The 27,894-nt window shown below is 32.0% G+C and overlaps 9 protein-coding genes and 2 pseudogenes across 11 annotated transcripts, besides 8 other annotated features; 4 read left to right on the top strand and 7 right to left on the bottom strand.

The window, feature by feature from the left end:
• Window positions 1-1,734: part of a mobile genetic element that runs on past the window's edge.
• A 20-nt stretch (window positions 1,735-1,754) lies between these two features.
• Window positions 1,755-2,405: a terminal%2Cinverted (terminal inverted repeat of Maverick-1B transposon ID:TVAGG3_0059340).
• Window positions 1,755-27,894: part of a mobile genetic element that runs on past the window's edge.
• Window positions 3,216-8,218, bottom strand: TVAGG3_0059590 (aggrephagy protein; the record flags this gene model as incomplete). The annotated part of the gene is made up of 1 exon (XM_001579215.2): window positions 3,216-8,218. A coding segment is annotated over one exon (5,003 nt), but the record flags the coding sequence as incomplete, so codon positions are not given.
• TVAGG3_0059580 (uncharacterized protein) lies at window positions 9,332-9,784 on the top strand (the record flags this gene model as incomplete). The annotated part of the gene is made up of 1 exon (XM_001579216.2): window positions 9,332-9,784. The coding sequence occupies one exon, from the start codon at window positions 9,332-9,334 to the stop codon at window positions 9,782-9,784; it is 453 nt and encodes a 150-aa protein (XP_001579266.1).
• TVAGG3_0059570 (GTPase activator, FI04035P family) lies at window positions 10,369-11,943 on the bottom strand (the record flags this gene model as incomplete). The annotated part of the gene is made up of 1 exon (XM_001579217.1): window positions 10,369-11,943. The coding sequence occupies one exon, from the start codon at window positions 11,941-11,943 to the stop codon at window positions 10,369-10,371; it is 1,575 nt and encodes a 524-aa protein (XP_001579267.1).
• Window positions 12,378-12,407: a terminal%2Cinverted (terminal inverted repeat of MuDR-3_TvMULE3 transposon ID:TVAGG3_0059560).
• Window positions 12,378-13,541: a mobile genetic element.
• Window positions 13,512-13,541: a terminal%2Cinverted (terminal inverted repeat of MuDR-3_TvMULE3 transposon ID:TVAGG3_0059560).
• On the top strand, window positions 13,703-15,007 carry TVAGG3_0059550 (armadillo (ARM) repeat-containing protein family; the record flags this gene model as incomplete). Its single annotated transcript, XM_001579218.1, has 1 exon — window positions 13,703-15,007. The coding sequence occupies one exon, from the start codon at window positions 13,703-13,705 to the stop codon at window positions 15,005-15,007; it is 1,305 nt and encodes a 434-aa protein (XP_001579268.1).
• On the top strand, window positions 16,880-17,368 carry TVAGG3_0059540 (uncharacterized protein; the record flags this gene model as incomplete). Its single annotated transcript, XM_001579219.1, has 1 exon — window positions 16,880-17,368. The coding sequence occupies one exon, from the start codon at window positions 16,880-16,882 to the stop codon at window positions 17,366-17,368; it is 489 nt and encodes a 162-aa protein (XP_001579269.1).
• Window positions 18,543-20,665: a mobile genetic element.
• Window positions 18,981-19,745, bottom strand: TVAGG3_0059530 (uncharacterized protein; the record flags this gene model as incomplete). The annotated part of the gene is made up of 1 exon (XM_001579221.1): window positions 18,981-19,745. One exon carries the CDS (start codon window positions 19,743-19,745, stop codon window positions 18,981-18,983), a length of 765 nt encoding a protein of 254 aa, XP_001579271.1.
• Window positions 19,902-20,207, bottom strand: TVAGG3_0059520 (zebrafish ch211-108c17.2-related family; the record flags this gene model as incomplete). The annotated part of the gene is made up of 1 exon (XM_001579222.2): window positions 19,902-20,207. A coding segment is annotated over one exon (306 nt), but the record flags the coding sequence as incomplete, so codon positions are not given.
• Window positions 20,871-21,191, bottom strand: TVAGG3_0059500 (uncharacterized protein; the record flags this gene model as incomplete). The annotated part of the gene is made up of 1 exon (XM_051221359.1): window positions 20,871-21,191. One exon carries the CDS (start codon window positions 21,189-21,191, stop codon window positions 20,871-20,873), a length of 321 nt encoding a protein of 106 aa, XP_051106345.1.
• TVAGG3_0059490 (protein of unknown function, DUF4107 family) lies at window positions 21,337-21,582 on the bottom strand (the record flags this gene model as incomplete). The annotated part of the gene is made up of 1 exon (XM_001579223.1): window positions 21,337-21,582. The coding sequence occupies one exon, from the start codon at window positions 21,580-21,582 to the stop codon at window positions 21,337-21,339; it is 246 nt and encodes an 81-aa protein (XP_001579273.1).
• On the bottom strand, window positions 25,176-25,600 carry TVAGG3_0059480 (annotated as a pseudogene). Its single transcript has one exon. A coding segment is annotated over exon 1 (425 nt).
• TVAGG3_0059470 lies at window positions 25,967-26,505 on the top strand (annotated as a pseudogene). The gene has a single exon. A coding segment is annotated over exon 1 (539 nt).
• Window positions 26,501-27,894: part of a mobile genetic element that runs on past the window's edge.

The following is a 27,894-nucleotide window of genomic DNA, read 5'->3' as shown; positions in this document are numbered from 1 at the left end:
AAGAAGGTGCAAGATTATGATGTTTTGAGGGTGAAATAAATTTAATAATTATTTATGTGATTTAAGAGTAATACGATCACTGGTAGCTTGAAGACCTCTCTTTATAGCTCTTAATGCCGCAAACTTTTTTTGAACTTGCTTTGAATTTTTTTGAATGCTTTGATTATCTTTTGTTGTATCATACATTCTGAAATATCTGTTCATCATTTCTGGCATTGTTGGTAAATTTAACCTGTTTCTTTTATTGCTACAATCGTTTTCAAACATACTTTCATTGAAATGCAATATTGTGACTGCCATCCTAATTGGCCAAGAGCATGCCAATTAATATTTTTTTTAGCAAGCATTGCTTTGATATGGTTTATCGATTCAACTACTTGAGTTGAATGAATCTTTTTACCATATCAAAGATTTTTACGGTATCTTCGAGGAATTTTTTAAGTGTTTTTATAGCAGTTTTATTTTTTGCATATTTCATGGTTAATCATCTTGCATTTTTCAGAGATCTGGACAAAATTTAATGATTTCCGGCATAATGTTTAGCGGAATTCAACCATAAAAACTTCTTTGTTTTAATTGACATATGTGTGTCATTGAGAAGTTGCCTAAGCCAACGCAAATAAATTCTTTGAAATGCTAGATAAGATTTCTGAATTCTGGCAGTTTTGAGCTTTTTTCTGTATATTGTTAAGAAAATGTCCAGGATCTCTGTATCTCTGATACCTTTGAACGTATTTTTGATTGTAGAAACAATTTTGACATCTGCCCATATGAAAAAATTTACACGTTTTTCATTATTCCAACGCTTCAGCATTCTTTTTAAGCTTTCAAATTCCATTTCATTTGATTTCCGTTGAAATTACTTTGAAATTTTTAAAAGATTTAGATATCACTTCCAATCTACAATTTTTTTGAGTTTCTCTTCTACAAATTGTACATAGCAAAACATTGCATTTCTTCTCTGACTTCAAGAACCGTCAACAAAAGTCCCGAACATTTCCATTCGAGATTTCCAATAATTAACAGATTCTCTGGCAACTTCTATGATAACACGACCAACCTTTTCTTGGACTCGATGAAATGTAGCTTCTGACGGATATTTGATGTTATTCAGCATGAATTGAAATTCTGATTGGCAAAATGTAGCGCCGCTCAATAATACAGATAGCACAAATTCAACAGTGTTGACGACATATGGCTCTACCCTATTTTTCGCGCTTTGAACTAAGTTCTTTATACCGCTTTGCAACTGCTTTTGTTTTTCGCCGCGGCATGAAAAATGAAGAGAATAACTTGACGGTTCTCTTGAACAAATGTCGCACATTCATAATATTGTGATGTACGATCAGGTAAAAGATTTTGTTGCCCGTGAATTTAGAAAATAGCAAAATTTTCAATTTACGCAATCGAGATATAATTGATCGTTTGAGCGATAACCATGGCACCCATAGTATTAATGAAAGTACTCATACTCCAATTATTTTCTCCATAGGAATATTGTTCAATATACTATCACCCTATAGAGGAAATCTCGAAATAAAATCGAATTTTTTCAAAAATTACAAAAATCAATTTTTTTACAAAGATGTTCGAAAAAAATACATTATATACGCATCAAATCAAAGCATTATATTGGAGCATTATAATTCTATATATGATTGTCCATCTTGCTGTTGTGCTATTTTTTTAAACAATAATTCATTGTTGAAATTAAATTGCAATTTCAGTAAAAATAGTTAGTATAGTCTCGTGTAGGAGGCACTGCGCTCCTCTTACCGCATATATGTGAATTTGACACTTAACAAAACCGTTAACGTATATTTTACAACACAAAACGACAACACTAACTTAACCTTAAATATTTACAAAGCCCAACCACTTCACCTCACTATGTAAAAAATAAAGTATACGTTCACTAAAAAATATTGCAACTCCTCCCATTGCTGTGCTTCACATAACAGTCATATCTTCTGACTCACTTTCTTCTTCATATAGGTCAAAGTCACTGTCAAAATAAATGTTAGTAAGTTTTGACAAAGCTAATGAAACACGCTTTACCGTTTGTATCTAATGCTTGTATAAACTTTCCATTCTTCATTCCTTCATAAACGCTCAAACTAACTTTACCTTTTCTCCCTCGTATCTGATAGAATGTATTTTCACGAGAAGAAAGAACAAATTCTTGAACTCATGACGTTGTAGTTTGTTATCTCAATAGTTTTCGTCATTTATATAAAAATAAAATAAAAAATAAACTTAAAAATAAATAAAAAATAAATGATATCACCACCCTCACACGTATGAAAACATAGGCAAAAATAAATTTAGGTGAAGTGTGAGATCTCACCTGTTTTCTAACCTCTTTTTTCACCCGTTGAATTCATTCTTTATAACTCTCTTCCTTGGTTTCTTTTTAGTTGCTTTCTTCACGTCTGTCTCCAACTTGACTGTCTTTCTTCTTCGTCCGTAATGATACCATTACTTCCACCAGTCAATGGGTCAAATGGTCTTTCGTAAGGGTTTCCATACATTCCATAGGACCATACGGAAGAACTACTGGTGGAGGAAGAGTTCCATCGACTCTATTTAAATGCATTGTTTCACCTTTCATCTGGTCATTAAAGTCTTTTGCGTGTTTTGCAAACTCATCGTCCTTTCCTAAAGCATTTTCTGACTCAGTCGCAACAAAATTGGATGCTTTATTTATGAGCCCTATTTTATTTAATCTTAACTTCTTTCAACCCAGCCTCCAATCTTCCCTTTATTTGCATCTAATGTCTTCGAAACCCTTCCTCCACTCATTTTATTTACTGCGTCATAACCAAGTGCTTTTGCTCCAAATGCTATGCTTTTGTTCCCATTGCGCCTAAAGCTGCCCAAGCTACCATTTACACCATATTAAAATCATCTCTCTTCAATATTATCTCATAAAAGTTCTCGTTACTGGAGAAAGTCAATGAAACATAACTTCTCAGGACTTCGTCCTCCCGCTGTTGCGGCTTCATAACTTTTTCTTATTCATCTATACGCTTCAAAATGTCTGAACAATTGCTAACATCTTCTACAACAGTTTTTTCATCATGAATGACCTTCAAGAACAAGCTCATTTAATATGCATTAAAATCATTCTCAATAATGAGTCCATCCTTTCCATCTTTAGGTAGCACAACATCTTTCATTGAAGAAGGTTCGACAAGTCTTATGTTAAACTTACTAATGATCTTTGGTTGAAGCAATTCAAGGCCAACAACATCTGTTCTGTTGAAAGTCTTCCACTGGCGTAATTCAAGTAAATTTCTTCAGATTTTCTGATGTTGAAAACAAAAGAATTTGATGGTGTTGTGAAGTTCTCAATACATAATCTACTGAACAAATAAATTATGTTTTTGTCGTCACTTTTCAAGATGAAGTGACCACTCTTGAATGTCCAGACTTGGATTGAATCTGCCTCGTATCTTCTGGCGCAAATTAAAGTGCTCAATGACAAACAAATAACAATGTGAGAATTAAACAATGTTGTTTGTCCCCAATGACCAATCAAAACACTTTCAATAAACGAATGAACAAGGAAATCGTTGTTTGGCTCGATTAGTTTCAGTGAATTGTCATCATTCAATTCGGCAAATGTCAAAATCAAAATCATCGTTTTGTAAATGAAAATGACACTTTTTATACGATTATCGTAACGTATCAATTCACATTTTGCAAAAGAAATTGGATTTCCGTATTTTGCGTACACTCTTTTGAACAGTTCGAGTAAATTAGACTGGCTGTTCTTCGTGTAAAGATGAGTGTTTACAAATGTATATGGAAATGAAGTGATGTGACCATTTACTATCGGTTGTAAAGTAGAAGGAGTCAAAATTCTTGGGCATGAGAATGGGAAGCATCTTGGCGAAAGGTGGAAGCAAATTGGATCATAGTTTTGGACGATAGAAAGTTTATCTTTTTGAGATTGAATGAATAACTTCCATTTCGTCATTTCTTCATTCAAAACGAAAGTTTTTTCAAGAGTTTGAAGATTCTTCTTGAAATTAATCGCGTTGAAATAATGGCTTTGATGTGCTAAGTAGCTCTGGCTGTTTATCGATTTGCTGAGACTAGAAACAACGGAATAAAAAGTACTCTTAAATTGTAAAATTTGTTCGTTATTTTGTTTGACGTATTTCTCTTCATTTTCCATTTGTTGGTGCCATTCTTTCTCCAAATACTGGAAATATGATTGATCAATGTCTGTTTCATATATGGAATCTAAGAAATTCAATTCTTTTTGATCGTTTGGCAAAAGTGAAGTGAATTTCTCAATTAATTGGTCAAATGACTTTGAAGAAGTTTTTGAAACAGTAAAGAACAAATAGTACCATGCTTTGGAGCTCTTTGATTGAATAATAAACGGCATAATCGTTGTGATATTTTGCACAAACAAATGCAAAATGTTTTCCATCATTTTATGAGGAGAATGCATGAACATGTCAAACAAAATGAAATTGATTTTGTTTGAGATAAAATTGAACTTGTATTTCAAAGTTGTCAAATACAAGAAACCGAAAAAGTCCTCAAAAAATTCAACAGGTCTGTCTGAAAACCCTTTTGTTGTTACAAAGAACAAAATGAAATCCAAGAAAAGAGACATGTGGAAATTATTTGTTATTTCTGTACAATTCCTTAAAAAGATATGCATCAATGGCTGAATAATCAAATTACTGCGGCCAATTTCGTAGAAAGGAATGTTCAAATAGAAACTAGAGAACAAACTTGAAAACAATTTCGCAGGACACTTGTAAATAATCGATGACAAAAACAAATTCAAAGGAAATTCTTCAGAAATGTACTTGACAAAACCGTTTGAATCAAAATCTTCTTCTAAGACAGGAAATGTCAAACCAAAACCACCTAAAACATCCTGAATTACAGTCAATATAAAACTGTAAGCTTTCTGTGGCGGTTGCATTGGTGGAATACTTTCAGATGATGAAGGTTTTGCTTCAAAATTATCTGACATATTCGATCTATTTGTTGATGATTTGTCATAATTTTCAGAAAATGTTTGAAGATGCCCTGTATAAGTGAAAATCAAAGGGAACCAAGAGACAAACAAGTTAATACACAAGTCCTGGGAATAAAGAACTTGTATGTGATCTTTCAAAATAGAAATTCCGTTTTTGTAAGACAATAAAATTTGATGAAAATCTTCAATGTTTGTTTTCGAGTTATGGAAAGAATGCAAATGAACTAAAACTAAAGAAACAGACCATACTAATGCCAAAAGTATTGTCAATGCTGTCTTCAGTGATTCGCTTTCCGTGATATTGTCTGTGGCCAACAAAAACGTGTCAGTCCAAATTTGACATGAAAAAGCGAATTTTGCGATTAAAACCAAGAATGTTTGATCTAATTTCATGAATCCTGGGGAATAAATGTTGCATGTTACCATGAGATGATACATCAATATACATGCTTCTTCACTCGAATTCAACATAACAAATTTCAAGCTTTCAAAATCACAAATTTTTGTAAAGTATTCAATATTTTTTTCATTGATAAAATTGATGAAACCTTGAATAATTGTTAATTGTACATCAGTTCTTTTTGTTGTTGTTATTCCTGTCCATGTAATTTCTTTGTCATCTAAAACATGGCTAGTTTTCATGATACATATCAAGTTTTGTATCAAATTTGGAATTTTTTCATGATTTTTCAAAATCATTTCAACAATATTCAAATTTGTTGGGTTTTTGATTACTTTTGTTGCAAGGAAATGTTCTATTCCTTCTATAGATGTCCAATCAATATCACTGAAGTAATCAAACAAACCAGCAATCAAAATCTCGTTATCAACAAATTCCCACATTTCGTCATCGAACAAAATACTCAAAAGAATTCTTTCTCTTCGTGAATGATAACTTGCTGTTTTAAGAGCTTTGAGGAACATGCTTTTGTTGATGAATTCACGATGTTTCTTCATACTAGAAAGAATTTTCGGCCAAAACTTTAATGAGTTGAAATAAGTTATTTGTGTAATTCTCATTAAAGTTGAAAACAAATTATTATATTGTTCAGAAGTAGTAGCAGTTCCTAAGAACTTGAAAAGACCAGAAATCTTTCTCATTGACAAGAAGTGAACTGGCAAACCGAAATAAGGAACAGCGACAAAATTCGGTGGCAAAACAATTCTCGGATCATTTGAAGAATTCGGTTCATTACTCGATGGATTACAAAAAGTATAAGGAGTAATGATGATTTCCATTCTAGTATTATCAATGTAATCAATGAATTCTGGTCCATGGCTGTATAAAACATCAGCAGGAACATAACGGTTTTTGTAAATTCTTATTGAACAACCAAGAAACATCAAACCACGACCAATCCATCCGAAACCTGCGAAAGAGAAAGGATTCTTTGTTCTCGCTGGAACACGTATTTCTATCATTTCATTTTGCATGCTTGATCTCAAGAAGAAATGGACAATCGATCCCAAAAATTTTTCTTGTAAAGAGATGTAAACAAAAGTCATTTTTCTACAATCAATGTCAAAGAAATATTTTTCATCATTCAAAGTCAAAATTAATTTTGATTTCTCAATGGAAATCAATATGAAATCAGTATGAAAGATATTAATAATATTGTCCTGTTCGTCAGAAACGCAGAACCAAAAAGAAATAGCAGAAAAATTATCATTAATCTTGAATTCTTCTCTTCCTTGATAAAATTGAAATAATGGATAATGCATGTGTTTTTGATTACAAAACTTTTTCAGTTCAAATGGTCTTTGCATCAATAAATTGACGTGTTTCGTCTTGATGTAGCGATTACCAATATCAATGATAAAAGGAATATCAAATATATCATATCCTTTCTTTAAATACTGGCTAACAACACAGTTTCCAAGCATCCATGCATTGTAAGGATCAATGAAACTTGGTTTGTCAAGTAATGTAAATAATGAGGGAACACGAATAGGTCTGTACCTGGAAGTCTTCATTCCATAGACAATCTTGTCCAGCTGTTGCTTCCCGAGACTAAATAATGGATGTTTGGGGTCTAAATCATCAATGAAGTCATCTAAATCGTCAAATCTTCGTAAAACAACTAATGATGACAGCATTTGAGAATATAATTCCATATCAGCGATTCCTTTTACGCGCATATCCTCGAGCCATTCGATACCATCACATTTAACGAATGCTTCTGCGATTTCGACCGTTTTTACGAAACATGATAAAAATACATCACAAAACTGGGTAGTTTTGAAGTCAGACATGTAGTTTAGGATTGGCTCAACAGTTCTTTCTGCAGGAACAGCGGTAATAAAGTCCGAAATGATCATAAATAAGATACTTTTTTGTTTATTGTAAGGACTTGTTTCTAATAAGGCTCTGACGATGTGGGATTGATGTATCTTTGATTTCTTGCGTTTGAATATCTCTAAAGTCATATCTATGAATGGTCTGTTTTCAATAATAATATTTGCTAAATTTTGATGGGGAAGATGTACAATAAATCCCATGAGAAATTCACTGTCGAAGGCAGGAAAATCGTCAATAGTAAAATTCGTAGTTTGCTTTAATTTGTCGAACAAATTCATCAATAAAATCGAAGCAAGCTTTCTGAGCTTTGGTTGTATCTTGTCTGTTTTGCCAAGTTGTGCGAAAACATTAATTGCTGGTGTTATTTCGCTGATAGTAAAGAATTCTGGTGAAATCAAATTTAAAATCTTGTTTGTCTGTTCAATTATGATTTCATTTGAATCAACTGTATATACTTTCGATAGATATGACGAAAATCCGTCAGATTTCAAAAAAGAATGAATGAAATCTGGATTTGAAAATAAATCTTTGAAATAGGTATGAAATTTTGGCAATATGTTTGAATTTTTCATCGAATATATGCAACTTGAAAGGAAAAGTTGAACAGAATCTGATCCTACTGGTGTAGATTGTGCAATTTTCCATAATATATTTAGAATATCAAGACTTTTTGATAATACTGCTTCATTGCCTGTTATCAGTGACATTCTAGAAAACAAGGATTGATAAATCTTTGAGATATTTTTTGACGCTCCTGAAAATAAATCTGGATTCGTCAAAAAAGTTTCGAGATTATCAAGATATTTCAGTAATAACTTCTCCTTAGCCTTTATTTCGGAGACAGAATTAACTGAATCTATAAAATTCGAAACTAATGTTAGAAATTCTGCAGAGGATGGACTTCTCTGCATTTTTCCCTTTTTTTCGAATGGAGAAAAAAAAATTTTTTTTTGAGTATGATCTCCTTGAGGATCATTTGCAAATTAGAATAAGGCAATTTCAGAATTCATTTAGCCTTCTTACAGTATACTATTTCCCTAGATATGAAATCAATATTATCATTTTTCCCAGCAAACAATTGATTTCAATCAAATCAAAATTAGTGAATAGGAAATAGGATCAACCATTGTAATTACACATATTCAAATATTGGCGAGGAACGACATATTAACATTGGTAGTGTGAATAATTTTCAAAATTTAAAATCTTATAACAGTTTCCTAAGTTCTAGACCAAACATTCAAGCACACATATAGAGCATTATAAGTTTTAGATTTCGATCTGTATCAATCCACTTTGTAAAAAAATCTTCAGAAAATCTCCAGTATCTCACTTTTGTGGACAAAATGCAAAAACCTATGAATTTTCCTATTTTAATTTGATATTCATAATATATAAGTATTTGTAATGCATATTCTATCTTCTAATTAGTAAAATTACATTGCCCGCCAAAATCAAAAATTTTCTATTGAAAAAATAGCGCCAAGTCCAAAAGTGTCATTTTCTCATTGAAGACCGCAGCTGGAGTCAATGCCGATTATCCACTTGCTGGGATGCTACACAGCCTTTGATCTGGCCAATCATAGTGCTGTTCCATCCACATCAGCAAGTGATTTCGGCATTGACTCCAGCTGCGGTCTTCAATGAGAAAATGACACTTTTGGACTTGGCGCTATTTTTTCAATAGAAAATTTTTGATTTTGGCGGGCAATGTAATTTTACTAATTAGAAGATAGAATATGCATTACAAATACTTATATATTATGAATATCAAATTAAAATAGGAAAATTCATAGGTTTTTGCATTTTGTCCACAAAAGTGAGACAGCCGAAAATCTCTACTAAAATTGCCAGATCGACAAGGAATACAACAGATTTCAAGTCAACACAATTATTATAGCTCATAGAGTTAGAAATCTGCGATGAAAATTTTAAGAGTCCAACTTCAATGCGCTTTTGAGAAGACACTCAAAATTTGAATGAAATTTTATATCAATTGAAATTTTTTTCTGAGGAATATTTTTATGAAAATGATTGTTTTCCTATTTCTTTTAGCAAGACATAGTTTATCAGAAGAACAGAAACCTACAGAGACTGAAGCCAACATTGAAGAGGACAAGTCATTGTTAGAAACACAAGTTCTTTCTGATTTTATTACAGCTCGTCTTTCCAGAAATCTTACAGTAAAAGGGCAACATGAATTGGAACCAATCGTTGGTAAATATCTCAGAAAACCACTTGTAAATCTATTGCAAGGAATCAGCCCTTCAAATCTCAATCTCAGAAGATTGTATTTTACAAACTTCGATAATATTATTCTTAAAGGTGAATCTAATTGTCTTGCAAGATTCCCTGATATAACAATTTCCGATTGTACCTTTAAAGGTTTTAGAATGCATCCAATCCATATTAACGGGCCTTCGGGCATGCAGGAGTTTGAGGATCAACCAGAACAAAATCAAATCGTTAAAGAATAGATTCATCTTTTTTTTACCAAACTTTAATTAAAATTTCACCAAATATTTATTTAATCATCGATTTTTCTAATAATTACCATTGAAAATATGATTTACAATATAAAGACCCAGCGTTTCAATCCGAATAATTTCAGAATTTTCGATTAATCAATTATATGTAAAGAGAGATCAAATATCATTACAAAAGTGTGTGTACCTTTTAAAATTAGTCGGTATTACTTTAGTTCATCAGATATAATTTCTCAAATAATTTACATAGCTATTTGTTCATATTCTTCATTGGCAAAAATACCATCACTTATATGCAAACAAATTTTAATATAGATTGACAACGTATTTGAGAATTATATCATTTTTATGTGATTTCCTTTCATTTTTTATTGTAATCAATTTAATTGAATGCAAAATACTATATATTAAGTGGAATGGGAGTAAACGAGCATCGCGATTTGAGTTCAAAGCAGAAAATAAATTTCAATATCTTATTTATATGTTTCATTAGCTTATATATTGAATTTTTCACATTGACTAAAAGAAAATACAGGTAAACGTCATAATTGAGGTTTTTATCATGTTTAAAAAAATTATGTAATAAATTCAACTGGAAGTGGATAAATAAACCTAGTATTCCAATTAGTTATGAGATAAGACATAAATTCCTTGCCAACTTCAGTGGATGCCTTCATTACCATTGGATCATTTGACACAATTCTGACAACATTTGCTCCAAACAGCATTGCACACTGTACTATGCCCATATTAGTGACATCAGATGCTTTTACGAACTCTTGTAAGAAACCAACCAAGTAACCAAGTGTATCATGATTAACTTTCGGTAATTTTCTGACGAAATCCAAAATTGTATGGTTTTTAATGGATTCGACCAATTCATTGTACAATGACATAGGAACTAAAGGCTCTGGCATATCAGCGAGCCATCTCTTGAACAAGCTCGCGAGGTCATTGAGTTCTGCACCTACATAACAACTATCTTTTCCGTTGTTTATTTCTTCAACCATTAAATCAACTTGTACTTTGTTTCCTGGAAGTCTGAACATGCCTTCCATCTTGTCAAGGCCGGCATTCCAGAGCTCGTGGATGAATCTGTGCATGAATAAAGGTATCGTGCACTTTGGCGCTGATCTTCTTTGCGCAAAAACTAATTCAAGTAAAGGAGCACCGAAAATGAAGTAATCCTGTGAAGGATGTGTAGGTATGAAATTAATCCATGAACTTGGCTGCATCGGAAATGTCTCTCCAGAGTCACAACGAGCGGCCAATCTGATATAAGACATTTTAGCTACGTTGTTGATGCCAGATTTGGTTCCCAATGCATCTGTTGCTACGTAATGTCTAACAAGAGGCTGGATTTGAGGTGATGGAGGGTAAAACGTACAAATTACTAAAATTAAATCCCAAATTCTGAAAACATTTTCAGGATTGGGGTTGTTATGTATGAATTTGAGCAAGTAAATGAATGTTTCGTCGATAAGTTGCTTCTCTTTACCAACCATTTCTACAAATACACTTGGTTGCGCTTTCGGAAGCTGTTTACAGTAGCCAATAATGAAGGCGAAGATTTCAACACAGTTCTTTTGAAGAGCGATCGGTGTTGATTTGAGTATTGGGCAGACAGAGGAATCCATATCGAAAACTAAGAGTTCATCTGGAGGAATTTCTTTCTTATTGAAGATGCTTCCACGATAACGAGTATTGAAATTCTCAACTGCGAATTTTCTGATATCCATCGGCTTTGAATCAGAAGTAATTGAAGTTGGAAGATAAAACGGAATTTCTGGTTGGAGTAACAAGTTACTATCAATAGAAGCTGATGCAGATAATTTAACAAGAGTAGATTTTCTGCTTGAAACGCGATGTAATCTTGTATTTTGGTTTAAATTCGGAAGAGATGTTTTTCGGAACCCTCCAATTCCTGATTTAGACTCGGGTTTCTGTAGCGTTGGCTGGATATAAACTTCTTGAGGAACTTGGATTGAATTGAAATCGAATTTAATCTGCTTTAATGTGTTTGGATCGATAATAATCGAATCCTGAGGTGGGTTCCATGTAACTTCGTTTGTTACTGCATTGTGAAAATATTTTTGATGTGTGTTCTCGTCTTGAAAAATATAATAGCGTGGAGTTCTTGATCGTCTCATATCAACGCTATTTAATTTTAATTCTTATTTGACAATTACTCTCAAAATATAAAATGCAATTCAAATATATGAGGCCGATAAAAGTGACATAAATATCAAAGAATATAATATACTATGATAATACTCCAAATATTTATCAAAATCCCGATAAAATTAAAAAGTGACACATTTCAGATTTTGAGAATATTCAATTTAAAATTTTGGATCACTGTTAAAACGACTATACTATAATTAAGTCATTTCGATTGCAAAAAATGAAATTCAATATGAAAAATTTAGCGACAGCCTGTGATTCTTATCAGATCAGGATGCAGATATAAAATTTAAGCTATAAAACTAATAGCAACCCCGGTTCCAAAGCTCAAATTGCTAAACTATCGGATATTTAAAAAAATATATTTGATAGAGGGCGATTGACACATCATTCAAACCAAGAGTAGGGGTAATTTTAGCTAAAAGTGACACACCCGTGAAGGGTGTGATTACCGATCGGTAATTTCGACAGTTTAGAATTTAAAATTTTTTATGGAACTGTTGCGAGTTTCATAAAGAATTTAAGGAATATAAGCAAAGATTTGAATCAAAATCTTAGACCTAAGCCGCTCGATTCGCTCGCGGCTTCCGCGAATTACAGATCAGCAAAGATTTGAATCAAAATCTTCGAACTAAGCCGATCGCTTCGCTCGCGGCTTTCTTTATTATTTTAAATTTGCATATTTCCATCAAAAGTTCATAAGGTAAAAAATTTCGTTTATATTATTGCAAAATAAAATCTTCATTATCAAAATAATATTAAATAATAATATAATATAATATAATTTATAAACAACTATTATTTCATAAAGTTTAATTGCCAAGGTTCATCTAATTTTTTGATTTTTAATGTTTTATGAATTTTATTTATCATGTATATATCTAATGTAGAAGTACCTTAATATGTACGTAAATTTTAATGAAATTTATACAACATTATAAAAATTTATGAATAAAAACTTGATATAAAATAACATTTTTATTTTTACTAAGAAAAAAAAAGGTTTTTGATAATAAATTTATTTTATTTCGAAAAAGTAGCAATAATCGTAAAAGGGTATTGATAGGCTTGCTAAAGTAACTAATTTTAGCTGTCAAATACTTTTGTATTTTGAAGTAAATTAATATAAATTTGTTTTTACTTTTATTTCGAAAAAGTAGCAATAATCGTAAAAGGGTATTGATAGGCTTGCTAAAGTAACTAATTTTAGCTGTCAAATACTTTTGTATTTTGAAGTAAATTAGTATAAATTTGTTTTTACTTTTATTTCGAAAAAGTAACAATAATCGTAAAAGGGTATTGATAGGCTTGCTAAAGTAACTAATTTTAGCTGTCAAATACTTTTGTATTTTGAAGTAAATTAGTATAAATTTGATATTATTTTAACTCCCTTTGAAAACCTCAATTTTCCATACAGAGGGAACGGGAATAGCATCCAATATTCCCTGAGAATGGTTGCGCATTCTCAGTTCCCTCTATATTTCGAACGAAGCTCTCATCGGTCTTTTTTTTAATACTAAACGTTTTTTCCCCCTGTCACTTTTAGCTAAAATTTGGGTTTGCCTTCAAACCAATGTCAAACATTGTTCTAATAAGTCCGTCTGAGACTCTTTCTCATGGCTCTTTTCCTTGCCTTTGGCTAGAAAATACAAGTAAAAATCATTATCTTGAGAGCCAAAAATTTTTGACATTTTGATAAATTTACAAAAATTTTGAGATTTGACAATGGAATACAAAGATGATTTAGAAAAAACCAAACAAGATCCATCAGAAGAAGAAATTAATCCAGAGGACAATAATTTTGATTGTACAGAACTAGAAAATACATTATCTGATTTTATAAATTGCGGAGATACCGAAGTTCAAGATAATTCAATCAAAACTATCGAATATTATTCCCAATATCCGCCAGCAGCCGATTTATTGGTTCGTGAACCATTTCAAGATCATCAAATAATTCCATTTCTCTTCGAAATTTTAATGAATGATATTAGGGAGAATTTAGTGTTACCAATATTGAACATATTTTCTAATTGTATTCGTTCTACAACCATATCTCAATTCTTCTATTATCAGGACTTAATCGGCTTATTTGATAAAATAATGAATGCACCTTCAAGAAATTATAAGCAATATCTGAAGGAATACTTAGTATCTAATAACAGTATCTTTTGTGCGTTTCTAAGTATATTACGAAATCTTTCTCAACATAAATTTCCTCCTGAGATAGAAAACGGACTCTTTTGGGTTAAATTCATTAATATAATACTTGTTTCAATTGAATCAGATGTCAGTGACTTTATGATTGATGCAATTGAAATTTCAATAAATATAATTCCACAATCAAAAGATGTAAGGATGACATTAGTTTACAATGACTTTGTACAACTTTGTTTCTCAAAATTTTTACATTTTGATAAAAGTTTTCGAATTATTCTGAAATGTTTGGGAATTTGCGTTCAATATATGCCAGATAAGGTATTTGATAATTTACCTGAAACATGGACTGATGACATCAAAGAATTATTGCTTCAAATAGATCAAGATTCTCAAATTGAAATATTAAAATTTATTTATGAAGTTTCAAGGACTCCAAGTGGATCATCTTTGTTACAATCGAGGGGATATCTTGTATTCTTAACAGAAATGAGCGAAAATGCTACTTTCAAAGTTAGAAAATATTCTTTGAAAATTATTCTTGAAATTTTAGGGTATCAACCAGAATTAGAAACCTTCATCATAGAAAAGGGGTCGTTGGAGTTTCTTTTACCATTTTTCGAAGTTGAAGAAGATGAAATTAATGATATGATTTTATCTTCTCTTTCCGGCATTATATACTCAGCAAAAGTTGTTGATGGTCAAAGTAATCCTTTGTTTGAAGCTTTTATGTCATGTGATGAGATTCTTGATTATATTCAAGAAATTTCAATCAGAGATGAGGAAAATCAGAATTATCCAAACTTAATAGAAAGTGCTCAACTAATTATGAGCGAAATGGATGCAAATATTCAAGCAATCGAACATTCATAAAAATATTATGTTTATTTTTTTAATTATTATAAATATCCATTGTTTTATTTCATATATCTTTTTAATTTAAAAGAATTATGCTTATTGTGAATATATTTTTATTGTATGAAAGCAATGCTGTATCAAGAATCATAAGAATTATTCTTTATTTACCAAATAAACATATTATTTCCGCAAAAGGCTTTAAGGGTGTACTTACTACTTTCTGAAATTTAATCAATTTTATTGACATTCGCTAATATATGAAGTATATATTTCAAAAAGGAATTTTAGAATTTCCAAAATTTTAGAATTTATATAATTTTGATAAGTTTACTTATCGTCTGTTCATACTCTTAGCAAAATAAAAAAATCAAAAATCAAAAAAAGATAGATGATAAATGACTTATTAAGATTTTTATTAAGATTCTTATCGATGATACAAGCAATATTCAGGATTATTATCTATGAAGATTCAAAAGAAAGGAAAAGACATACTTATTACGAACAAAACTTTGTAATGCCAGAAAATCCTCCTCAGTTCATGAAGATTGAAGATCATATAATAAATCGATATTGGTGTCCAATAATTACTGTCACATATGATCCCATCTTACTTGATTATTTCAAAAATGAAGTAGGGAATTTCAAAAATTATTACACGTTTACCTTCCATAATAACACAGCGAATACTTATGATATAATTCATTATTACCGATTTTCACCTTTAACAGAGAATGATATTAATTTTTTGGCTAAAGTTGCGATGACTCGAATATTACAATGTCAACATAACTTCAGTGCTAAATTTCATGCATGTAAATAAATAAATAAATTTGGACTTTTATTAGGGGGAATAATATTAGAATATGCGAAGAAGCATGAGGCAAGTCAAGAAATAATTGATTTAATTCGTCTTTATGCAAGATATTTTATATTTACATTTAATTTCTGGAGTTCGAATCCTTTTGACGATTTTTATAACAGAAGAAGGATCCTTTTCAAAACAGGCGAAGTAATTAATCCTTCAAGAACCGATCAATCAGATCATTATGAGATTCTCAGAAGGTTTGAAGACGAAATTGAGGAAAGATGTCTAAAACAAGAATATATGCAACCAAACAATGACGGTATTGCTCCTAAAAATATTAAAGACACTATTAGTTTTTCTGAGTTTTATTAGATTTTGTTTCATTTTATGATAAAAATTACTTTTGGTTTCTTGTTCGGCTGAATTAATTTAGATTGCGCAAAAATAAACAAAGCAATTGTGTTTGGTCTACTTGCAAAATGCATATATAGACGAATTACTATAGTAAGTAAGAATCAACATCATGTATCAATGATTTATCAGTCCTTTATAAAGTCATTATGTGGTTTGATGGCAAATTTGATACAATTTTAATAAAAAAAATATTTACAATTTCTTTTTTGTGAATAAATTTTTATTAACGCTATTATTCCATGAACTAAGAGAGTTTTTACGAAAACCTAAGTTATTACGAAAAAACAAATTAAAATTATCAAACATACGATTATTGGCTTCACGCCTGTATAAAACACAATAAAAGTGTAAATTTTTAAATGATTGCTACCTTCAAAGCCAAATATATCACTAACTTATTTACAGTAATTAAACTAGTAATCATAGAGTTCTTACATAACCTAAGAAATTTATTACAAAGACACGAGTATTTCGACATTAATTACAAATTACCAGAAAAATTTCCAGATTTCATGAAACTCAAATACAATGTATTCAATAGCTATTATCACCCAATAATTGCGGTCAAATACCAACCTACTCTCATTGAATACTTCAAAAAAGAAGTTGGAGATCTAGAATTTCTTGGTAATTTTTATTGCCATGGCATTAACATATCTTATCGCAATATGTTTTATCTTTATCGCTTTTCAGAATTAACAGACGAAGAACTTGATTTCGTAGCGAAAAATGCAATGCGCTATATATTAGAACTTCAAAAAGGTTGTTATGCCAAATTGCTTGTTTACGAATTAAATAATATCGGACTCATGCTTGGTGGAATAATCCTAGATTATGCTAAAAGGCACAACGCGAACGAAGATATTATTGACAATATTCGTTTACTTGCAAGGAATTTTATACTCACATTCAATTTCGAGTGCTGGAATCCATATGATCCCGCAAGAAAATCGAACCTCTTTTTCAATACAGGCAAAATAATGTATTACACAAGAAATGCCAGCGCTGATCTTCCAGTCCGCTATAACATCGTCAGAAGGTTTGAAGACGAAATTGAAGAAAAATTCAACAAACAACCTTATTTCCCACTTAGAATTCTACTTTGTTCGCCTAAAATACCAAATCATACGAAAGAAACACCATTATCTGAACTCTAAATTTTTTATTTTATTTTATTTATATATCTAAAAGATCCAATATAATACACGAGATGACCATATAATTAAGGGAAGGAAAAATTTTGAAAAAAGAGGAAGAAAGACTTGAATGTATTACTTTCAGCCTTTTTGTTCAACTACATATGCTCTCATATAAAGGAATAATGATTTCATTGATCAAGATCTAGATTTACCAATTGGAATTAAATTTCTTTCATTTTGGACAGTATAGATTACAATCGAATAGTATATCATTGTTTCTTCATTTATTAAATCTTCGACATGTTTGTTGTGCCTTCGACAGCTTTATCAAACCTTTGATATCTTTATCTTTTCCACGGGAATGTATGTTGAATTAGAGCAAAGCATAAATAAGATTTCATGACTTCAAATATATTACAAGAATCACATAAAAAAGAATTTTGTAAATAGTTTCTGAAAACAATAAAAGTTTATTTATTGATTTAGCAATGCAGGGTTTGGACAAAGACATCTACAGTTATGGAGTTTATGAAGGTGAAAAAATAAATATTGCATGCATCCAACATCCACTTGCCATCGTCATTGGTCATGAGCTTGGCCATTGCTGGGGAGTATTTCAGTGGATAGAGTTTAATTATCCACGTCTAAATACTATCTCTATTAGTATAATGACACGAGTGTTTAAAGAGGTAGGCAAGACTGAATATGTTAATTTGTTCGAACGTTTTTATAAAGTCATTAACGACAAATTGTACGAATTAATTAATTACCGCGTTGAATCAGATGGTTATGGCTTTTTCGATAAACTTCAAGAAGAAATTGTCGATGCAATTTATGCAAAAATTGCGCAAAAATGCAATCCATTTCCAAAAGATACAATTTCTAATTTTATTTGGCAATTTGATGAAATTACAGCATTTTCTATGTTACATGATGAAAACCTCAATTATTCATGGCGACAAAAGAGGTATATCAAAAATCTTTTACTAAGCGTAGGAAAGGTTGTCCAGAGCGCCAAATATGTCCACGATGCTTGGAACAACGATTCTTTTGATGATGTCAGAAATATATTAGAGAAGGATATCACGTACAAGGAAAATGGAGTTCAGAAGGTAATAAAGGTTTCTGAATCAATTGCTTTACAAGAATTTGTAGCATTAAATCCAGGTGTAATCGAAGTTTATTGGATTAAGGATGGGCACTCATAGGCTCCTGACAGCATAAAAATGTTATTATCTCACAATATAAAAGGAATCATAGGAATCTACAACTATATCTATATTGTTGGAAGACTTCTTAATGTATCATGCATATAAGTTATATCAATAACTCCATTATGTTATATGATTGTAATCATATTTTCGTTTCATGTTCAAAAACATTAAAATCATACTAACTATATGAGTATTATATTTAGGAAGCTGATATATAGATATGATAAAATGCTAGGTTTTGTGATTAAGAATATATACTTATCTTTTAGAAAATAATACTTTTATAAAAAATTATATCTTATATAATCTAAAAATTTTGGACAATTAAAAAACATTAATTAAAAATAGAAGGTGAAAGTGTTTATTCAAAGAAGGTGCAAGATTATGATGTTTTGAGGGTGAAATAAATTTAATAATTATTTATGTGATTTAAGAGTAATACGATCATCGGTAGCTTGAAGACCTCTCTTTATAGCTCTTAATGCCGCAAACTTTTTTTGAACTTGCTTTGAATTTTTGAATGCTTTGATTAAATCTTTTGTTGTATCATACATTCTGAAATATCTGTTCATCATTTCTGGCATTGTTGGTAAATTTAACCTGTATCTTATTGCTACAATCGTTTCAAACATACTTTCATTGAAATGCAATATTGTGACTGCCATCCTAATTGGCCAAGAAGCATGCCAATTAATATTTTTATTAGCAAGCATTGCTTTGATATGGTTTATCGATTCAACTACTTGAGTTGAATGAATCTTTTTTACCATATCAAAGATTTTTACGGTATCTTCGAGGAATTTTTTAAGTGTTTTTATAGCAGTTTTATTTTTTGCATATTTCCATGGTTTAATCATCTTGCATTTTTCAGGATCTGGACAAAATTTATGATTTCCGGCATAATGTTTAGCGGAATTCAACCATAAAAACTTCTTTGTTTTAATTGACATATGTGTGTCATTGAGAAGTTGCCTAAGCCAACGCAATAAATTCTTTGAAATGCTAGATAAGATTCTGAATTCTGGCAGTTTGAGCTTTTTCTGTATATTGTTAAGAAAATGTCCAGGATCTCTGTATTCTCTGATACCTTTGAACGTATTTTTGATTGTAGAAACAATTTTGACATCGCCATCATGCACAAAAAAATTTACACGTTTTTCATTATTCCAACGCTTCAGCATTCTTTTTAAGCCTTCAAATTCCATTTCATTTGATTTTCCGTTGAAATTACCTTTGAAATTTTTAAAAGATTTAGATATCACTTCCCAATCTACAATTTTTTTGAGTTTCTCTTCTACAAATTGTACATAGCAAAACATTGCATTTCTTCTCTGACTCCAAGAACCGTCAAACAAAAGTCCCGAACATTTTCTCATTCGAGATTTCCAATAATTAACAGATTCTCTGGCAACTTCTATGATAACACGACCAACCTTTTCTTGGACTCGATGAAATGTAGCTTCTGACGGATATTTGATGTTATTCAGCATGAATTGAAATTCAGATTGGCAAAATGTAGCGCCGCTCAATAATACAGATAGCACAAATTCAACAGTGTTGACGACATATGGCTCTACCCTATTTTTCGCGCTTTGAACTAAGTTCTTTATACGCTTTGCAACTGCTTTTGTTCGCCGCGGCATGAAAAATGAAGAATAACTTGACGGTTTCTTGAACAAATGGTCGCACATTCAAATATTGTGATGTACGATCAGGATAAAAGAATGTTGTTGCCGTGAATTTAGAAAATAGCAAAATTTCAATTTACGCAATCGAGATATAACTTGATCGTTTGAGCGATAACCATGGCACCCATAGTATTAATGAAAGTACTCATACTTCCAATTATTTTCTCCCATAGGAATATTGTTCAATATACTTCACCTATAGAGGAAATCTCGAAATAAAATCGAATTTTTTCAAAAATTACAAAAATCAATTTTTTACAAAGATGTTCGAAAAATAACATTATATACGCATCAAATCAAAGCATTATATGGAGCATTATAATTCTATATATGATTGTCCATCTTGCTGTTGTGCTATTTTTTTTAAACAATAATTTCATTGTTGAAATTAAATTTGCAATTTCAGTAAAAATAGTTAGTATGGGTTAGTTGTGTACGGAGGCACTGCGCGCCTCCTTACCCATGATATGTGAATTTGACACTTTACAAAACCGTTAACGTATATTTTACAACACAAACGACAACACTAACTTAACCTTAAATATTTACAAAGCCACCAACCACTTCACCTCACTAATGAAAAAATAAACGTTCTCACTAACGTTCCCACTAATGTTCTCACTTACAAAAGTATTGCAACTCCTCCCATTGCTGTGCTTCACATAACAGCTCATAATCTTCTGACTCACTTTCTTCTTCATATAGGTCAAAGTCACTGTCAAAATAAATGTTAGTAAGTTTTGACAAAGCTAATGAAACACGTTTACCGTTTGTATCGTATGCTTGTATAAACTTTCCATTCTTCATTCCTTCATAAACGCTCAAACTAACTTTACCTTTTCTCCCTCGTATCTGATAGAATGTATTTTCACGAGGAATGAAGAACAAATTCTTGAACTCATGACCGTTGTAGTTTGTTATCTCAATAGTTTTCGTCATTTATATAAAAATAAAATAAAAAATAAAATAAAAAATAAACTTAAAAAATAAATGATATCACCACCCTCACACGTATGAAAACATAGCACAAAAATAAATTTAGGTGAAGTGGTGAGATCTCACCTCTTTTTTCACCCTGTTGAATTCATTGCTTTATAACTCTCTTCCTTGGTTTCTTTTTAGTTGCTTTCTTCACGTCTGTCTCCAACTTGACTGTCTTTCTTCTTCGGCCGTAATGATACCAGTTACTTCCACCAGTCAATGGGTCAAATGGTCTTTCGTAAGGGTTTCCATACATTCCATAAGGACCATACGGAAGAACTACTGGTGGAGAAGAAACATTTTCTTTAGTTCCATCGACTCTATTTAAATGCATTGTTTCACCTTTCATCTGGTCATTAAAGTCTTTTGCGTGTTTTGCAAACTCATCGTCCTTTCCTAAAGCATTTTCTGACTCAGTCGCAACCAAATTGGATGCTTTATTTATGAGCCCTATTTTATTTAATCTTTACTTCTTTACAACCCAGCCTCCAATCTTCCCTTTATTTGCATCTAATGTCTTCGAAACCCTTCCTCCACTCATTTTATTTACTGCGTCATAAGCTCCAAGTGCTTTTGCTCCAAATGCTAATGCTTTTGTTCCCATTGCGCCTAAAGCTGCCCAAGCTACCATTTACACCATATTAAAATCATCTCTCTTCAATATTATCTCATAAAAGTTCTCGTTACTGGAGAAAGTCAATGAAACATAAGCGTTCTCACGGGCTTCGCCCTCACCGCTTTGCGGTCTATCTAACTTATTTCTTATATCATCTATACGCTTCAAAATGTCTGAACAATTGCTAACATCTTCTACAACAGTTATTTCATCATGAATGACCTTCAAGAACAAGCTCATTTAATATGCAATTAAAATCATTTCAATAATGAGTCCATCCTTTCCATCTTTAGGTAGCACAACATCTTTCATTGAAAAAGGTTCGACAAGTCTTATGTTAAACTTACTGACAAAGTTTGTTATACTATAATGCTTCGGCGGCGAATACATGTAGTTTGAAAGACATAATATAGATTCTTCAGCAAATTCACTTATACTGGATTTTATAACAATGTTCTCACGAGACCAAATACCACCAATTGACAATCTTGTAAGCAATCCTGCTGAACCTTCTACTGTAAACGTCGATGGTAACATTCCACGAAGGTCATCTATTGACATCGTTGAGTCACTGTATTTAAATATTTTCTTAAAGCAATCGTCATTATCTAACCATGCAATAGCTTTGAAGTTTTCATTCGAATATACATCTGCTTCATTAAATGTAAATCCTGACTTCTTTGCAGAGACGACTTTAAAATCTATTGAGTTTGTTTCAAAATTATATGCTATGGTAACTTCTGAAGGTAATGGATGTCCTTCCGCAGTCAGTTGTTCTCTCACTACCGTTTGAAGCTTTGTATTAAAAACTTTCATGTCATCTCCTGTATCTAAGTTCACATACACAGCAACAGGAAAACTATCTTGCTTCTTTGTTTCATCATTATACCTCAAAACATTAAAGTTCTTCAATAATATTGTTCTTCCTGCTGGAATACTTCGAACCTGTCTGATTTCAATAGCTTTCTCACCTCCTACATACTCTACCCAGTGTCTTGGATATTCATAAGTATACTGACTTTCTTGAATTTTGGTTGGTTTCATCATAACATGTTCATAGTATATCTTTATACTCTTGTCAGTTAGACTCGGTGCTATGTTCTGAATATTTCTGACTTGCATTTTTAATGGAGATAAAATGAAGCATTTAATACATGACGTAGATGAAGACATGAATGAAACTACAGACAAACTTAACTCTTCTCTTATTCTTCCTTTCAGCAAAGATTATGAGTTCTGTTCAAATGGTGTGTATTTCTATTGTGGAAAGATGGGTTCAGGTAAGACATTTAACCTCATTCGTCATATACTCATAACAGAACGTTTAGGAAATGACTCATATTATGACCAAATCATTATATCAGCAACTTCAGACTCTATGGACTCAACAGCGAAAACATTTATGTCAAAAGTTCAAGCCTCTGTCGTTAAAGTTCCAGACAGTGAACTCATTGAATTTCTTCAACGTTACATTCGACGTAAGAGGAAATATTATGCCATCGTTGAATTTATACAGTCGGGAATGCAAAAGACTTCTGAGGAGATGGAAAGAATTATTGACAAACACTACTTACGTCAATACTCAGGAGTTTACGATATGAAACGACTTACAAACTACATTCTGTCAAAACTTTCAAAATACCCCTTCAAAAAGTATCCTTCAAACACTCTGCTCGTTTGCGACGACTTCGCCGGAAAAGGTTTAGTTTCAAAGCCTGACTCACCATTAGCTAACATCATAACTAAAGTCAGACATTACCATTTAACTGTAGCAATACTTATGCAAACATGGAGGTTTTTAGCTTTAAACATAAAACGTCTCATAACTGACTTCGTTATCTTTCAAGATTTCTCACGTTATGATATTGAACTCATTTGGAAACAGTCAGGTATAACATTACCTTTTGAAGAAATTTGGGAAGCATATAAGTCTCTCATCTCTCCTCGTTCATACCTTGAGATTCATATCATGACTAATACCATTAAAGTCAAAAATATTCCATGGGAACGACCAACATTGTTTTAAAGTTTAACCTTCAATTGACTGATGGTAAACAAATTCCATGCATCTCTGTCGCCATTTCTGTTAATATTTTTGCTGTCATTCATATCATCCACTTCCCCATCCGTTAGCTTTTGAGGATATGTGTTAGAATAGCTGTTCTTAAATGAAGGCTTTTCACCTTTGAGAGCATAAACTCTATAACTTTCTGCATACTTTATGTTTGAACCTCCTGAGCCATCATTGACATAAATTTTTATAGGCTTCCACCCTTTGTTCATGTTCCTGCTTCTTCCCTTAGCCCTTTTGTTCAGTAGTTCTACATCTTTATACACAGCTCCTGTCTCAGTGAATTCAACAATATTTTCATTCGTTAGCTTTACATTCAAACCCTTGTCGAGTATATTGTTCATTTCATACATATAAAAGGTTTTTATTCTATATGAAATGAGAAGCAAATCCATCTTAGCTGGTGCCGTTAATGTTCCAATTGAACCAACATCAAATGTTGACTCACGAACGACAAACAATATTGTCATAAAGAACTATAGTTCAGATGTTTGAAAGAACCAGAACCAGAGCTGAAATCCGTGAATTTAAACTCAGCTTCAAACGCTAACGCTACATCAGATGTTAAGTTAGAGTATCCACCACTGGACCAAATTCTTTCAAGAGAAGCCAACGACAATCCTTACACAAATGTTCAAACAAATCCTTCAGATAACGTAGACCATTACCTTCTTCAGTTATACCAAACAATTTTACTCAAAGACGATAAGAAGCTTTTGACAAATCTTATAAGCAAGAACCAAATAATTCTAACAAAAGAGGACCTTGAAAATGTTATCTCACGAATAACAGGGAAACAATGTGTCATTGACTATCTCGACCCTGAAATCGAATGCTGTGGTCAAACTCCACTATTCATGAAAATAGGTAACATCCGCATCATTGAAACACCAGGAACTACAGGAGTTGAGTTTAAGTATAAATATTCGAACGAGTATACAAAACTTTCAACAGAATATAAACTTTGTTTGAAATATGTTTTAGTAAATTAAAGCAGTCAGGAGGGCTCTTTGAGCCCATCTTGGCGCTTTGCGCCGTCAGTCAAAAAAATTTCAAGTTAGCAATTTGTAATATCTATCCAAAACTTCTTCAACAGTATCGAACTCATCTTCATAATGCAAACCTAATCTTATTGACTTGGTGCAGTTTTCACTAACACAATATTTTTCTGTTCTCTTGACTGACATAACTAATTCATTTGTTTCATCAAACAGCAACAACCAAAGTTCATGACCTAATACATAACATTCATACTTTATATTTTTAGCTCTGAGTTCTCTTGTAAGCTGTTGCATTTAATATTTTCTAAAAAGTCAACTTCAACAGTCATTCGCACTGGTGCTTCAGTTCTACAGGCTCTCCTTGAAAGTCAACAAGTCTGAATTGCATGTCTTTCAAATTATGAGGACTAATGCGAACCCATTTACCTAAATGAGTTGCTATGACAGGAACGTTTGGAATGAACATTGAATTGACTGCATAACAGAAGGATTTATATTCTACTGAACCTTTACTATTAACTCCTGAAATGCCTGTGACATTAGCTATTTTAGACTCAATGTATAAACAATTACCATAACATACGTATGGAACAGATTTCATCTCAATCGTTTTGTCAACACTTTTCAAAGGAAATGTCATATGGTATGCACCCAAAAGAAGTTGTACTCTATGACTCATTCTTGGTATCTTAAACTCCTTCGCATAACTGAACTTCAAAACTCCTGCAATAAGTTTAACATTCATTAAGTTTTCTTCGTTATCCTTGTTTATTGTAGTATTTATGAGAGCATTTAACACTCCAGCTAATGTTTCATCTTATATTCTACATTATTGTGAAATCTTATTTCGTGCTTCTTTCCATCTTTTCAATCTCCATGAAATCTTTTTCATCTGTTATAACGAATGAAGCGATAGTATTGAAGTCAACCATTCTGAATGCAAGCGCCTCATTCTGTAGACCTAAGTTTGTTTGTAGCTTTACTGTCCCGTATTCGTTTGGGTCTGTACTTTGCAAATAGAACAACATTTTATTCTCATTAAAATATGAGTATAGCTGCATATGCGTATGAAGCTGACAGAGCTAAACGTTTATATTTTGGTCAATACTCTCTCACACTTACTGACAAATATATTGTTATCACTGATGGAAATACTGAGAAATACATAACATGGAAGGACTATGAAAAGTTTGACCCTATTTTAACTCCATGTACTATGCGTTTATAAAGGACGGTGAAATTATTGAAAAAGATAATACAACCGTATATAGGTCTGTTTATGAAGCATTAGAATATATGTTGAATCATAACCCAAAAAGATTTGACCCAAGCACTACACCATGTGCAATGCCTTTTATTAAGGACGGTGAAATCGTAAGAGTTCCGGATTCAACGGTTTACACAGCTGTTCAAAACAGTTTACAAAACATTTTAGCGAATATCTTTAATTCAGAAACTACAGAAATAAAATTACCATATATAACAGATGCTAAAGAAATTAAATCAAAAACGACAACATTATTTACGTCACTTAATGATTTAATGACTTATATCATTAATATTCTTGCACCAACTACAGTATAGATCCAAGGTGATGTGATTTTTGCATCCCTGGGATGGACGATACACCCAAAGTGTCACCTTTTTGGGATAACATGAATTTTAAATATCATGAGAGTTCTGCAAACCATATGCACAATATCTATTCAGCCTGACTTCTTGTATATATGAGTTAGACTTCTTAAATATTGTGCTTGGGGCGATATAAGCATTTCCGAGATTACCATCGTGCTCTATAGTATGCTACTTCTCCCTGGTTCTAGCTCAGTTCCAAGGATATTGGCGTTCAAGGATTTGGCAAGGTCCTTCCGAAGTCTCTCATTCGATGAGAGATTTCGGAAGAATCTTGCCTTAAAGTACTCCAACTCTTGTTCTTTTGTTCCTAAATAGTGAGAAAAGTTATTTGACTACTTAAGGTAGAGATTATCCGAGGTCCCTCATTTGATGAGAGGCCTCGGATAATCTCTGCCTTAAAATTGTACACTTGTAGTCCATGAGAGTGTAAGTATACATTGATAGGACAGCTTTCTTCTGAAGTCTTAGATTTGATGAGAACCTGAAGAAAACTGTCCTATTTTATAGTAAAAGGAGTTTCAGGAGCTCCAAAGCTCCCTTTCGTAAGGATTAGGAGCTTTGGAGCTCCTGGTTCGTAGATGTGTTTCGCATCTTTCATCAGCAAAGGACATTTACCATCTGGGACTCTGTTGATGGAGACTCAGGAGCTCCAAAGCTCCCTTTAGTAAGGATTAGAAGTTTTGAAGCTCCTGGTTCGTAGACGTGTTTCGCATCTTTCATCAGAAGAGGCCCAAATGGTAAATAGCCTCTGCTGATGAGCTTCAGGAGCTCCAAGGCTCCCTCTCGTAACGATTAGGAGCTTTGTAGCTCCTGAAGGTAAGGTAGGATTGCTCTGATCTCTAATCAGTAGATGCCATGCCTCATTATGAACTCTACTGACAAGAGATCAAGAGCTCCAAGGACTCCCTTTTGAGTTAGTGGCGTTCTCACCATTTAGTAGGATTGCTGATCCTACTAATGAAGTGATCACTTAGTATACGTTTTGAATAAATTGAATTTTTTTTAGAATTTAGTATTTTTATAGACATCACATGTATATTATAAATACATAAATATATTCTTTAATTCAAAAAATTCAATTCGGTTTTGGGATGGGTATCCCAGCCCCAAGTATTCAATTTTATTCAATTTTTTAAGAATTTTGGGTTGGGATGCCCAGACCAAAACAAGCTTTATATTTTGATGTGTAGATACGTATGTGTGCATCATTGTTGTGTTATATATTATGTTTTTAATGAAAAAAAATCTGATTCAAAAAAAATTATCACTAATTAGTTGATAATATAAAGAAAAGATAGATAAATTGTATGTTTTGAGAGTATTTATCCACATTCACTC

Source organism: Trichomonas vaginalis, chromosome IV, assembly GCF_026262505.1.
Source record: "Trichomonas vaginalis G3 chromosome IV, whole genome shotgun sequence".
Lineage (NCBI taxonomy): Eukaryota > Parabasalia > Trichomonadida > Trichomonadidae > Trichomonas > Trichomonas vaginalis.
This window is presented reverse-complemented; position numbering and strand designations above follow the sequence as displayed.